Source organism: Emydura macquarii, unplaced genomic scaffold, assembly GCF_026122565.2.
Source record: "Emydura macquarii macquarii isolate MOO-44397 ecotype Brisbane River unplaced genomic scaffold, CSIRO-AGI_Emac_v2 contig_2948, whole genome shotgun sequence".
NCBI classification, from domain to species: Eukaryota; Metazoa; Chordata; order Testudines; family Chelidae; genus Emydura; species Emydura macquarii.
The window spans coordinates 4,627,935-4,642,900 of NW_027133085.1; the positions used below are offsets into that span (position 1 = coordinate 4,627,935).

At 40.6% G+C, this 14,966-nt stretch overlaps 1 protein-coding gene across 2 annotated transcripts in view; it reads left to right on the forward strand.

Moving 5' to 3' along the window:
• SLC9A3 (solute carrier family 9 member A3) overlaps window positions 1–14,966 on the forward strand; it is an 80,138-nt gene that overhangs the window by 46,011 nt on the left and 19,161 nt on the right. For both annotated transcript variants that reach the window (XM_067569837.1, XM_067569836.1), the window contains exons 4-10: window positions 47–125; window positions 1,050–1,227; window positions 2,194–2,414; window positions 4,777–4,979; window positions 5,580–5,669; window positions 9,441–9,511; window positions 11,890–12,019. In XM_067569837.1, coding sequence (XP_067425938.1) covers window positions 47–125; window positions 1,050–1,227; window positions 2,194–2,414; window positions 4,777–4,979; window positions 5,580–5,669; window positions 9,441–9,511; window positions 11,890–12,019 — 972 coding nt within the window. The remainder of the gene's footprint in view (window positions 1–46; window positions 126–1,049; window positions 1,228–2,193; window positions 2,415–4,776; window positions 4,980–5,579; window positions 5,670–9,440; window positions 9,512–11,889; window positions 12,020–14,966) is intronic.

Here is a 14,966-nt window from a genome sequence, read left to right on the forward strand (position 1 = left end):
GCTTGATTCAGGAACAAATGCTGAGAGAAGCTACTTTTCCTTTTAGGTGCTGTACAATGTGTTTGATTCTTTTGTGGCAATGGGAGCGGATAACGTGACTGGGGTGGACTGTGTAAAAGGCATTGGTACGTAGAATGTAATTATGTGTTATATCATTGATAAAAGTCTGCAGGAGTGTCATAATAAATCATTGTAATGCTGTCACTTTATGGACTTTTCAGACCTTTTTCTTTCCATCTCTAATGCTGAGATTCTGTGGCACACTCTAGAAGAATGAACTCACACTTGTACCTCCTCAATATTTAAGAACTCTAACAGAAGAATTTTCCTCCTGTGTAGAAGCTATGAGTGTTGGGCTTGGCCTCTGAAATCTAAGCAATAGTTGGGTTAGATGGTTAAGACTCCTTGACTTGATGATTATGCATATTTTGTTTATGGTTCTGCCTTTTGGAGCCCTTCTAACACAATAGCGCTAACCTGCTCCTTTCCAGTGGTAGGAGTGCTTTTGTAGCCCCAGCATTGTAGTGAAAGGGTTAAATTATATATATATATTTTCCCCATCTGTCTTAAGTAGTCAGGATTTGACAATGATTACCAAGCAATGTTGTCTAAGATGCTTTAGTTCTTTCCCATGCTAAGCATTGGGAAACATTGCATCATTTTATGTACCACTATGTTAATGGTGACCCCTGCATATAATTTTGTATGTGGCTTGGGGAAAATTTGTCTTTATGGAGTAATGGGGAAACTTGTTTAGGGCAAACTCTTGGATTTTGAGCAATCTCAGTTTGCTAACATCTAACAATAAATAACCCTGTGTTTCCCTGAAAATGTTGAGAATGCTCTACAGATAGAAAGCACTCAAAAGTGGTAAATACGTGATTAGGAGTTCTTTTCAGGTAGCTGAATTACATCTTAGAAAGATGGGGTTCTAGCACCATCCCCTAAGATCGTTAGCCATTTGATAGGAAAACCAGGAATGAGGAAGCCAGTTACATGGTAGTGATTTTTTTTAAAATCAGTGTAATTTGCATTTGTCCTTGTTTCAGTGTCTTTCTTTGTGGTGAGCCTGGGTGGAACATTTATTGGCATTGTCTTTGCATTCCTGCTCTCGCTGGTCACTCGCTTCACCAAGCATGTCAGAATCATTGAACCTGGATTCGTGTTTGTGATCTCATACCTGTCCTACCTCACAGCAGAGATGCTTTCTCTTTCTGCCATCCTTGCGTAAGTCTTTTATTTTATTGTTCTCCCTGGCTGTGCTGGAGATGGAGCGTGGTTTTTAAAATCAATGAAATGTTAGATTGAAAACTAAGAGAATACCAGACATAAAAAAACAAAGGCCTGTTCTTTGGGTTACATATCTAAAATACCACTGCCAATCAGCCTTGAAAAGAAGTGAGGTTTCCAGTGTCTGCTTTGCAGCGCGAGGGCCCTTATTGTAGAATATGCTTATTTATTGGTCCCATATATGAATTCTAGTGCTTTGATCGGAACTGCACAGAAATTCAAATGTCATTATGTCACATAATTTGTGTTTAAAACAAACATTTTCTAAAGCATGAGACAAAGAGTGTTGCTCTGACATGCTGCACTCTCCATTTAAGAATTTTAAACTGCCATATTCTTTTAAACTTTCTCCACATAGACAATTCCCCTGGCAATCAGCTAGCCAGCACAAGGTGTCAGGATAGGCAGAGTAAACTTTGCCTACCCTATATTGAGTCCCAGTATGATCTTTCCCCATACCTGTATATTGGTTCTGAGCAGACCTTCCATCTCAGTTTTGCCTATCCACTTTCAGTTGTTATTAGCCTCTACTGTTTCACATGCTCTTAACAAGTGCAACGCCATAGACCATATTTTCAAGATCTGAAAAACCTACTGCAAATGTCAACTTAGGTTTATACCTAATGTAAACTTTAAAGTATTGACTGTGAAATAGTATGGAAAATTGAAAGGCAGAAGAAGCTGGAATGTTTTATTATCTAATTAAACATTATCTTCAGACTTTTAGGGGATGGTTGTTTGTGGTATATTTTCTTCATAGTTTAAACTCTACAGTATTCATTTAGATGCATTTATTTATTTAAAAAATTCTTATAAATTACTGATTGGAAGGTTTATGTCTCTATCTGGCAGTTTACATTACAACAAATATTATATTCAAAGAAATGATGGGCTTCTTTTCAGAATAACTTTCTGTGGTGTCTGCTGTCAAAAATATGTCAAGGCTAATATTTGTGAGCAGTCTTCTACCACCGTGAGGTACACAATGAAAATGTTGGCAAGCGGATCTGAGACTATTATATTCATGTTCCTGGGAATTTCGGCTGTAAATCCAGCCATCTGGACTTGGAACACGGCTTTTATACTACTGACTTTGGTCTTCATCTCAGTATACAGAGTCATCGGTAAGAAAAACTATCATTCAATTTTGCATTGTTGATGCAAAACATACTTTCATATTCTATGGAATCATGGCAATTAGGGTGTAACTTTTTGATACGCACATATTTCTCATTGAGTTATTGAAGTTATTATTACTAATGGTTGGTAGAAGAATAGATTCTTTAGTAAGCATCATCATTTGCTGAAATTATAGACAGTTTTAATAAGATGTGTGAGGAAGCACACTTGTGTCGCTAAGGACTAATTTCCTGGATTTTGCTGGCACTAGCAAATCTCTAAATGGAATGGACTTTATGCTAGAACTTCTACTTAAACAAAAGACTTACACTTTTTGTCAACCATCTCTTTACTCCTCCCTCTTCCAATTCTATAATTCAGAGATTACAGTAAACTAATTTTATGCTTGGCTTCAAGATTGAGAAATGGTGATGTAAGGCCATACACAATTATAGTTTATATTCACTGATATAAGGTACAAGTGATTTCCAATGAATGGTTAGAAACAAAGAATGAGAAGCCATGCTACTGCAGCCATTCAATGTACTGCAAAGTAACCAGGATTATTCACTTTCAAATACATAAAATTCCAAATTATGAATAATTTGCGAGGGTATATCTTATGTTCAAATCCATGCTAGTTAATCATTGCTTTGTTAAGAAGCAATAAAGACAACAATGTAATATGTATATATTATATATTGTAATATGTATAAAGTACTCCTTGAGTGGAATGTACATGTGCACATTCACATACAGTGATGCCCAGGAAAGAATTAAACAAAACTTGGCTCATGAAGGCTTCAAATACCTGGATTCAATGAAAATACAAATAAAACCCTATAGCTAGATGGCTGCTCATGCCATTTTGGTTGGAGCCTGCTGCCCATGAGTGAAGGATCTAACCCTATGTCCTTCCAGATACTATTGTGCTTAGCAAACTGATATGGTCCAATTAACGACTTCTCCCAGCAACCACCAGGGTTGTGTGCCACTTCAATAAACTATTACATCCTTGACTGTTAGCGTTTTTGAGGTAATTTGGGGTAAGTAATGCTGTTGCTGTACTGGTGGAATATATACAGGTGTTCTCAGTTCTAAGTCATCATCATCAATAGCCAAAATAAAATCTAAAAAGATCAACAATGATAATAAGAGTCAATGAGGTAATTAAGCTAGACAGGTGAGTAAAAACACTGGTGATATGGTGATGTAAGACTTTACATAATTACAGCTCATGTTCTCCTTGAGGAACTGCAGTGGTGATGACCTGTCCTGAATTTCTTTACAAAGATCCCTCCTGCCAGCAGGTGTGGATCACAACTGCACACTCTGCACTTCCTGAGCGCAGGGTCGGGACTACTCCTGCTCAAAAAGGGAGGGATGCTTCCTCTGCTGGCCTCCCACAGAAGGCAGGACACACTGCCCCCTTTTACGGGATGATGCCGCTATTGCTTCCTCTGCAGCAGTCCACTTCCACCTCCATGAGGCATTGTATTTTCTTAAGCTTCAAGTCTCCCAGGGCTCTTGCTGAGAGATACATCTATTTCTGCAAGGACCCAATGCAGAGTGCTAGTATAATGCCACAATTTAGCCCCCAAGACACAATGGTATTCAATCAAAAAGTCTGCAGTATGAAATGTTAACTGTATCCCATTGCCTCCCCAAATCAACACCGTTATAAAACACTGTCTTCTTGAAATTAAGAAGGTAAAACATCATAAATCATTTCTTACTGCACTGGAAATTCTGCTCTACTCTTCTTCCTCTGTTACATTTCAAGTAACACCACCAAGAAGGCCAGCCTGATGATATAATGGCAGTGCATTGTGTTACAAGGGGGGTGAACTGGGATCCTTACAGACTGGGACAGTGGAGAGTTGCAGAGATATAGGATGAAATCCTGGCCCACTGAAGTTAGAGGGAGTTTCAATGGGTATGGGAGGGGTGGGACGGTCCCAGAGTTCAGGCTCCAGTGAAAGCCCAGAAGTCTACACAGCAATGAAACAACCCTGTAGCCTGAGCCCCATGAGTCTGAGTCAGCTTGCACAGGCCAGCTGTGGATTTTTGTTTGCTGTGTAGACGTACCCAATGGAGCCAGAATTTTGCCGAGTGTTCCCACACTGCAGGGGATATCACTCCTGAATTAACTCTTCTGGCCAACACTCAGGGCAGGAATGCTGATTGCTGGAGAGAGCTGCATCTATTTCCTTTGGTTGGAAGTGAGGGGGACGGTCACAAGGATGCAGGGCCTTAGAACTAATGAAAGGAAGAGAGTAATATATGTAACAGAGAGTTTGTTTTTAAAGGAAGATGGTTAACCATTTCCATTATACTTCCATGAGCCTGTGACCTTTGTTTTTATAGGTGTAGTGATACAGACCTGGATTCTAAATCACTACAGAATGGTCCAGCTGGAAATAATAGACCAAGTGGTAATGTCATATGGTGGACTACGGGGAGCTGTTGCCTTTGCTCTAGTTGCACTTCTGGATGAGAAAAAAGTGAAAGAGAAAAACCTATTTGTCAGCACAACTATCATTGTTGTGTTCTTTACCGTTATATTCCAGGTAATTCAATTATTTGATTCTGTTTCTTAAAAAGAGAAGGTGGTCCAAAATATATGGACGTGTCCCTACCTTTAAAGCAGTTCTCAACTGCAGGTGAGGTATTGAGCCAAAACATAATTGGCTTTGTAATTTTAGTAACAAAGATCCCATTTTATGTTTTCACATGGCACCACATGGGACAAGATACAATTTGCTGTGTGCTAAAAAATGTTCAGCCTCAACTGAATAATAATAATAATAATAGAGTTCAGGTTAATATTTGAACAGGTATCCTTCGCATTAGTTGAATAACCAAGCAGAGCAGTCTTTTTACTGGTAATTACAAATATTAAACTGCTTTACCATACACACTCTGAAGCATGTTTTGAAAATGTATAAAAAAGAAATGGAAAAAACCCTGTAATTCTACATGAAATCACAATTTCTGGATAAATAAATCAACATTTACCTGAGTGGAGCTATAGTGACTAACACAAGCTGAGAAGCTGGCTCAGATAGATTATGGCATTCTTAACATGCCAGAATTTCAGAACAGATAGAGCGTATATTTATATTCTTCTAAGATGATTTTAAAATGTTTATTAATGTCTTGTTATCTAGGGTTTGACAATCAAGCCTTTGGTACAGTGGCTAAAAGTGAAGAGAAGTGAGCACAGAGAACCCAAACTGAATGAGAAACTCCATGGCAGAGTAAGATTGTAAAAGCAATACCTTGGGGGTTGGGGATTGTGATTGCCATAGATACGACTAGAGTGGGTCAAAACACAAGAAAGAAATTTCATGGAAATTTTATCAAAAATGATTTCCCCTTTTGACAAAAATAAATTTCAAGATTAAAATAATTTCAGTCCGCTCTATAAATATTGCACTGGCTTGCCTAGTTGTTTTCTGGTCATCCTTCACATTGCTCTGTGTGATGCCCAGCTGGCTAAGGCCTTGTCTACACTACAGAGTTTTGTCGACACAAGTCATGCCGGTGTACAGCCACTGCTATAATTAAACCGCCGTTGCATGTCATCACTCTGCTCCTTGCATCAGTGGAGTGTATTCACACTGTCAGCTCTTACATCGATACAGGGAGCAATACACTGTGGGTAGCTATCCCACTGTGCAACTGCACCCAGGGTGCTTTGGGAAGGGTTTGCAATGCTTCGTAGGGCAGGCACAGAATCACATGATGAAGGTTTCTGAATCCCATCTTTCCTACTAGATTGACAGCTGCTTTTCAACTTCCCTGTCAGCCAAACTGACATTTCTGAACACAAACACAAGAAGCCCACAGATGTGTGTGAGTGGGGCAGAGTGTGTGACGGGGAGTGAGAGTGTGTTTTTGTGAGAGAGACAGAGACAGTGTGTTTGGGGGACAGTAAGTGTGTCCGCACGCTATCTCTTTAAGTTAAGACAGCAGCCGGAAGCAACCAATCCTGAGGCAGAAGCTGGTGCACAGACAGCCGCTGTCTTCTCTATTCCCCCACCCAACTCAGCAGAGACAGGTACACCACACAGGACAGAACATCAGGAGTCTTTCCTCCCTCCCCCTCCAGCAGCAGCCCATGCTGCCTGCCTGAGAACAGGATTGCTTCCCTCCAACTTCTCCCACAGCCTCTTCTCTCCACAGACCCAGGAGATGCGCTCCCTCCTCTGTAGTCCAGGCAGGAGTACAGTATGCTTAGCTGTGTGAGCTCTCCACGCTGAGCAATTTCAAAACTTGCTGGGGCTTTGAAAGGGGAGGGGCACATGCCCGTGTAGCTGGAATGCAGCGCAGTTCAAAACAGTGAACAGAGCAGTCAAGGTGGGCATTGTGGGATAGCTCCTGGAGCCCAGTTACAGCACACAGTGTCTACACTGACGATTTGTCACTGTAACTTTGCCGCAAAAAGCTCAACGCCTCACGTCAAGGGGGTTTTATTTTGTCACCAAAGCAGGGGAGCTTTGTCAATGCGGGGAGCATGGTTATGTGTACACCACCCCTGTTTTGTCACCAAAAGCTGACTTTTATCAACACAACTCTGTAGTGTAAACCAGGCCTAAGATTTTACTTCCTACACCTACACTCTCTGGGGCTGAGAGCGCTGTAGAAACAACCTGCTCAGCCTCTTCGGGCAGTGCTGCCCATTAGCCTTCCTCTGGAGGAATTAGTGGTTGGGACATAGGGGCTTGACTTTAGGTGGGTGAAGCATATGAAAATAAGTTTACTGTAAGGATAAAACTTAAACTCTTATATATTGGTTTATTTATGTAAAGGACAATTACCGGGTAGGCAGTTATGAGAACATATGACTTGCATATTACATAAACAGTAGTGTATAGTCTAGTGTACATGCTAATTTACAAATTAACACAGAGAGATTTCTAATCAAAATTGAATGTTGTACACATCTGTATGTCTTGCACCTTTGCAGACCTAGAATTTGAAGAATGAACTTCAGATCTCTTGAAATTCACCTTTGGGAGAAGGTCCTAATAAGTTTTTTATTTAACTCCTTCCTATACTGAATATTTTCATAGCGTTCCAGGCCAGAAGGGAATCATTAAATCATCTAGTCTGACCTGTATATCACAGGCCATAAATTTCACCCAGTTATTGAACCTAATAATGAATGCTTTCAAGTCTGCATCGTTCTGATAGTTTTAAAACTAGAAGTTATCTAGTGTGAATTAGTAACTCGCAGCAATTTTTACATTGCAACAGTGGACCAGTTATACACGAGGGAAAGTTAACCGCTTAAGTATGTTAACAGTTCAGTTCATGAACTCAGTTCTTACCTGTGTCTGAAAATTTAGTGAAAATGAGAGCTGCTGATGTGGCCTTAGGTTTTTCCTTTTAGACAGAGTGCCAAGCCTGATACTTGTGTCCCATCCTAAAGACCTCTTCCTCTTTAGAAAGCCTTAGTCTAGTCTGGTCCTGCGTATGCCACTGTAGCCCCCTGCTGTATCCCTACATTTCAGTGGACTCCAGTTCAAATGCTACTGAATAGATCTGATGTTGTGCATAGACTTGCTTGTCATCTGAGATGGTGTTTGTCTCCAAGAGAGATGAGAGGAAAGCTTACAATAGACTCATGGCAAAGGAGAAAAAGCATGCAAAACACCCAGAAACACCCTATATATTTTGTTCTTTCAGAGTTTTCCACCACATAAAATAATACCTTCTAGCTGCATTTTTGTGAAGTACCTTTGGTGTGTGAGTAACAAGTTGAGGGCTATGTTATGGCATTACCCATGGCCCTTCTTTAGATGCGGTGCAAAGCTGCACCGCTACAGTGAGAGTTCCAGTAGGGATTGTGTCTCAGGGAAGCCCAATGCCTCTGGGAGCTCCTAGGAAGTGCACCCACTGCACCACCCCTAAAGAGTCCATTCCCAACCAGTTGTAATGAGATACCTGATTTATAGTACCTTATTCTTCACCTCCCTAACTTTCTGTTGCATATCTGTGGTGAGGTGATATTTAGCACCATGATATGGTATAGTCAGTAATAATGGTGATCAAATGCACCAGTCATCACATGCACTAATCCAAACCTATCGTACTGTAAATCTCCAAGCAATCAGTCAGATGTTCAGAGGAAAGATTTAGAAGGCATAGAAACAAAAAGTCAAATTCTGCTCTCAATTACACTTGTGTAAATCTGGATTGAGAGTAATTTTACTGAGTGGAGTTACACCAATGTAAATAAGGAATAACTGTGGACAAGACTTGCCCAAGGTGTTGAGTGTTTTACAGTGATAATAAAAGAGGATTGTTAATTACACTATACTGAGGGAAATATTCATTCTCACAGAGTATGACAAAGAACTAGAAGAATGAGAAAGAAACCTTCATCTGATTTAGAAGAGGCACCTGGCTCATGCACTTCTGACAGCAAAAAGGAAGGAGATTAAAAAGTGGGATACGACAAAGGAGCAAAAAACTGAGAGTTAACAAAATGGGGGTCTGATTCTCCTCTTACTAAGGCCCGGTCTACACGGGCCATGGATTTCGGTGGCAGTCAACGGGAGATACGCAGGCTACGTATAGTAACTTGCGTATCTCCCATCGACTTCCTAATGTCTACTTACTGTGTCGTCTCCACTGGACTGTGCCGACGGGAAATGCCTTCCCATTGACGCAGCACTACGCTACCTGCTAGGGTGGATTTACAGAGTCGACTTCCGGGTTCACTTGAGTGAGTCTTTACTGCCGCTCAATCAGCAGTGTAGGCATAGCCTTAGACTTGTGTACATCAGGAGTAGTCAGTGGATAGCATGATTATAGAACTGGTATGACAGGAGAATAAGGGGCTGGATCTGTAGGAAATTGAGATGCTAATCTCAGCACATTCATGTAAACAGGAAGTAGTTCAATTGGTATTTATAATATTATTCTGGATAGACCCCAAATCTGACCCTATATATATTAAGCTATTTGATAGCAATGCCTTTAACTTCCACATGATATTAATTTTATGTTTATTTTCATAGGCTTTTGATCACATTCTTTCTGCTATTGAAGATATATCTGGACAAATAGGACATAATTATCTGCGAGACAAGTAAGTGGTGTTAACTGCCCTTATTTTACTGAACTGTGATATTTAAGGAAATTGGAATGTATTAACATAGTGATAGCTTTGCTTACATCAGTCTGACAAGCAGAATGAATATTTAGGAACTAAATGAATGGAGACAGCTTGGGTGACACTGGTCCCTCCTCCCACCCGCCCCTCATTTCCCACCCCCTGAATTTCTGGAGTTAATCACACTAGATAAAAACCATATTGTTGCAAAAATGTACATTACTTGTGCAGTTAGTAACAAGTTAGATTATACAAGAGGAAGGATTTTTAAACTCTAATTTACTTCTCAACATTGATCCAGTTTGTTTACATTTTTGCATTTCATTCAGCATGGAAAATGAAATTACATTGGCCGTTTTCATTGATTTCATCACTGTGAGAAAGACTCTGGGCATTCACAGATTAAACACCATTGCCCTCCTTTACTTCAATAATTATTTCCTGGAGAACTGGTTTTGTCTATTTTGGCTAGGAAATCCCCTTTGTAAATTATGACTTTTAAGTCTTTGAGGCTGTCCAAGTGAAAGGTCTGGGATGTTACCATCATCTTTTCAGTTTGTAACACTTCAACTGGACTTGGGGACTGTGAAAATAGTAGATGCCATCTCCTGCCAATGGAAACTTTTCAGTGCAACAACTAAAGCCTGGGATTAGGCCTTTGCAAATGCAATGATCCATATCTATGCCTGTCTAGAATTATTTGAGAGGTGACCCTTTGCACAGGATTTGAATTGAATACGCAGTTTTAGCCCCTCTGATACCAACTTTAGGAACCATATTTGTGAGGGTTAGTCTGTTCCATATCAAAACACATAAAATGTTACCTCCTTGCTATTGTCTTTAACTGCTATGTCCAGGACTGGCTCAGTACCTTTGATAGTGATTGCACGAGGGTGCTTTGCAGTGACTGAGAAGGCTTTAGTCTATTAGTTTGAAACTGCTTCTGATTACCAGCCCCCTCTGAAAACAGTCTGTTTATAGTTTATCATCCCTGAGAGAAGCAAGGTTCTTCAGCTTACAAATATTTTCAGAATTTCATTTCACTTATATATAATGGATTACAATTAAGCTGCTCTCATACCATGGTGATGGGCAGATTTTGAGAGCTAGAGCTGGGAGGAAGAGTAACAGGAGAAAGACTATTTCAATCTGGAAATGTAGTTTCTTGTAGTGCTACTTGAGGCTAGGAAACCCTTTCAGCCGTGGACTTAGCGCAAAAGCCTCCATTTCTCCTCTGTTTAGTTTAGCACTGCTGCAGTAGGACAGAGAGAGAGAGAGAGCTTGGAGAGATGGTGAGACTGGAAGTTTGAGGAGAATATTGTCCAAACTAGCTTCTGAGATAATCTGGAAACTCTTTGTGGGTTTGTTCCACCATAATAGATGACATTTGTACACCCAAGATAATGTTTAATGCTCCTTAGGGTAGCAGAGTAAAAAGAGGTTTCTGTTTGTTTATACAATGACATGTTTATGAGGGGTATCATTTAGAGAAGCCGTTGTCCCTTGGGTAACCAGGAATCCTTCCCGTGGTTTGGGTATTGGGAATGAATTTCTGAAGATGAGGAAATAAGAGAACATTTCCTCAAATTTGGCATGCTGGCTGTCAATGTGAGGAAACGGAGGCTTTCTAAAGTGGCAGGTCAGACAGAGCCTGACCACTTGGAGGGGGGAGTGGGCGGGGCATCTCCCTGGAAAAGGAGAAAAGCCCTGATCTCAGCTAGGTACTTGGCTGACTGTTAGCTTGGGTGACCAAGCTCTCTTGAATAAATGCAATCTCAAAATTTCTAAGAACATTCTGAGAATCACTGGGAGAAGCAGGGCCCTCTGGCATCACCATTCTGGAGGCCATCTCTGAGCAAAGGGTTCTCAATGGGGCCAACCTACAAGACATTGGGAGAAAAGTCACTCATTACTGAAGGAAAGAGATTTTTAACTTTTAATGTTAGGGATCCTAAAGGCTATTAAAGATGTAATCAAATAGTCAGAAGTAGAAAAATAAGATGGCATTATTCCCTGGTGTATAGCATGTTGTATTGATTTTGAAACTAGAACCATTTTATATACACAAATCACAAACCCCTTACTGCTGTTTCTCTGCAGTAGCTGTGCCTGGTGACCACACCCCTCGACAGATTGTTGTGAATTGTGTAACTCCCTATAAGGCTTTTCCAAACTTGCTTTAACTGTTTTTTACAGAAATACAGCAACAAAACACACTCCAATGTGTTTATTACCGAGTAATGTGTATAACAATGCTTAACTCAAAGGAACAGCTGTTCAAGCTAAACTGAAAATGCTAACTGTGACATTTAAATTGATTACAGCTGTTAAAATTGTTTTTTTTAAATCACTAGGTGGTCCAATTTTGATCGGAAAATCCTCAGTAAAGTACTGATGAGAAGGTCTGCTCAAAAATCAAGAGACCAGATTCTTAATATTTTCCATGAGCTCAACCTGAAGGATGCCATTAGCTATGTGGCTGAGGTACTTTTAAACATCTTATCTTACACATTGTTACATCATATTTCTTTGTTTTAGTATTGCAGCATTTTTTAACTTCCATGTATTAGGAGAGCTGAATCAAAAGCAAATCTACTTTTATTTCTATTTTGTATACTTGAAGTGGTATTTGAAGTGTATTGTGTCCCATTGTTACCTATTTATGTGAGTGTGGTTTATTGTATTACCGCTAATTCCTCAGTACCAGTGGATCCTGTATATGTCACTGTTCTGGCAGGTTTCATTTAGGAGTTTGGCTTCTGTATCCACATGCGTTGAGTAGTACCATGATTTCACTGGAACTATGCAAGTGAGCATGTGCTAGTCAGCACATGTAAAGGTGGCGGAATTTGGCTCCCTGTGAATAATTAAACAAGTTGTGGCAGAAACAATAGTGTGCTTCCCACCAATGGCCTGTTCAGAAATTAGAGTTAGAGTAGGTAGTGAAGATGGCAGATACAGACTGAGAGCATCCTGGGGCTAGCCTCAAGGTGGACCTTATTTTTGATAAAGAGCTGTTCTGTTTTTTGGTTCATTCGACTCCCAAAAAACTAACACCAAAACAAAACATTTCTCCTGCACCAGCAAATTCAATGTTACTTATGGGCAAAATGATTTTTTGCAATGGTTCTCCAGCTTTTTTATTTTGTGAAGTATGTCGTAAGAAAACAGTCTTCTCTGGAACCAACTTTTCTTGCTCTACTACCTATTTGTTGGTTCTCTAATAGTTTTATTTTGCAGAACACCTGGAAGGACTCCAAACACCACAGCCTGAGAATAGCTGGCCTCTCAAATACCTACCAATCGTTGGCTACCAGCAGGCCAGAAAATCTCCTTGTTATTCTCACCAGCTTACCCCTTAAGTCTGAATATTGTGCAAGAAGGCTTTGTTGATCCACACTCCTCCCTGCACATAGTCAGTCTTCAACTAATAGCTAGAACCAGCTGTAGCCTGAGAACTTTGGTCAAAGTGTCTTGTTTTAATGATCACTCACAGAATGGATTCCAGAAGAATAATTGCAGTTGAATGTCCAGAGAAGGATGTTTCTACTTATGACTATAAATATCTGTAACCCCATTTCATGCATTTAAGTGACATAGGCATCATTTAAAAACATTTCAATCAGTAATAGTTCTGGCAGCAATAGAATTATGAACCTCATATGCAGGTACCTTAAATATTTGATTTCCATTTAAATTGTAATATTTACATAGGTTTCTATTTTCAGATGTCAGTGATTTTTCTAATGCCATGGGACTGTTCCAAATTCCTTAGAACACTGGAGCGTGCCACATGGCTGGGCCCTCCTGGCTCCCCCCTTGTACAAAGAACTCTCAGCCATCTGTGTTGCAGTCACCTGTACTCATTTATTTACACTGCACAGTCAGTTCCCACCTCAGGTACTCTATGGACTCAGGGTTGCTCACCCCACCTGGCCAGCAGGCAGATATACTCACACCTCTGACTTTTGCTGGTTTCCTGAGCTGGCCTATACACCCTCCCTGGCAAGGTCGCCAGCTGTTCCCCCTTTGCCTCATTAGTCAGGGCTCTGGCTTAGCCTAATCAGTGCGGTCAGCTGTTGCTTGCTCCCTTTTTAATTCTTGGCTCCACTGACCTGCACTGCCCCAGTCCACTGGGTTAGGGATAACAGAGGCAGCTGAGGGGTTTATCATCCTCCACTCTGTCACAAACACAAATTACTATAAAATACGCAAAGGTGATATACTGCATAGAATATAGGTTTTCTCCACTATTGTCACAGGCTGGTCCCATTAGTAACTGACCACAACCACTCCAGGTCTTCTTAACCACCACCGTGCTTTATTATATTTACAATCAATAGCCAGCTTCTCCACTTGCTTCTGGGGAAGGGTACACTAGCAGTACGAACAGCAGCCAGTCCTGCCTGTTGTGGCTTCCTTCAGGCTCCCTACTGTCCCCAGGGCTTCCCTCCTGTCTGCCTAACTGCTGGGGATACTGCCACCCTATTAGTCCCTCAGCAGTACTGCCACTCAGTTAATTGGCCTCCTCTGCCAACTGCCTGTCTTTCAATCAGAGCTCAGTTGATATAAACTGGTGGGGAGATGAGAAACAGGGTGCAGAGTTAACATCTGGCTCAGCACACCCTGTTACAACCATGATTAATCTTGCTTGATTCCTTTGCTGTGCATGGACATATAAAATAGTCATGACAGAGCTAAAGCTTACAAAATCACAGTAAAATAGCTTTGATCTTAAGAATAACACACTTCTTTCAGTGGGGGAAATATTTTTCCACAGGGGTTCTGTTCACTGCTCATTAAAACATAGAGTCCAGTCAACATCTCTGTCCTGCAATTCAAAGCCATATGTGGGATTGCCCCTCACTACCTGAGAGATTGCTCTCCTTCTGGGACCATGACTTCACTCAACAGCTACAATCCACCAGAACAGTGAAAATGTCAGGTAGCAGGGGGCACTGGTGAACACAGGAGACAAAAGTTTCCCAGGAATTCACTTTTGTATCACCACTTGCAGAGCTGAAAGCAAAACTCACCTTTTCAATTTAATTTTAGTTCCTCGTGAATAGACACATACATTTAATGACTAACCAAATATTTGACTTCTTTTTTCTCGGAAGGAAGAATGAACTATTATTGTCATGTCTTGGAAGGTGTTCAGTTAGTACAGATATGGGTGCCAATATAAGAACCTGAATAGGTAGATGTTTGCAGGTGACTGGCAAGGTGTTAGATGAAAAATGTTTTCCATTATTGGAAATAACCTTTATATAATGGAAAGGGGAATTCAAACTTCTGACAACTCTCATTGATGGCTTTTAAAGATGCAGGATTGCAATTTGTAGAAGACTAGGACAAGGCCTTTAAAATCAGTTTAAGTCTTCAAAATAGGATTGTTAAGTGTGACTTAAGTGCATGGCTTTGGGCTGGC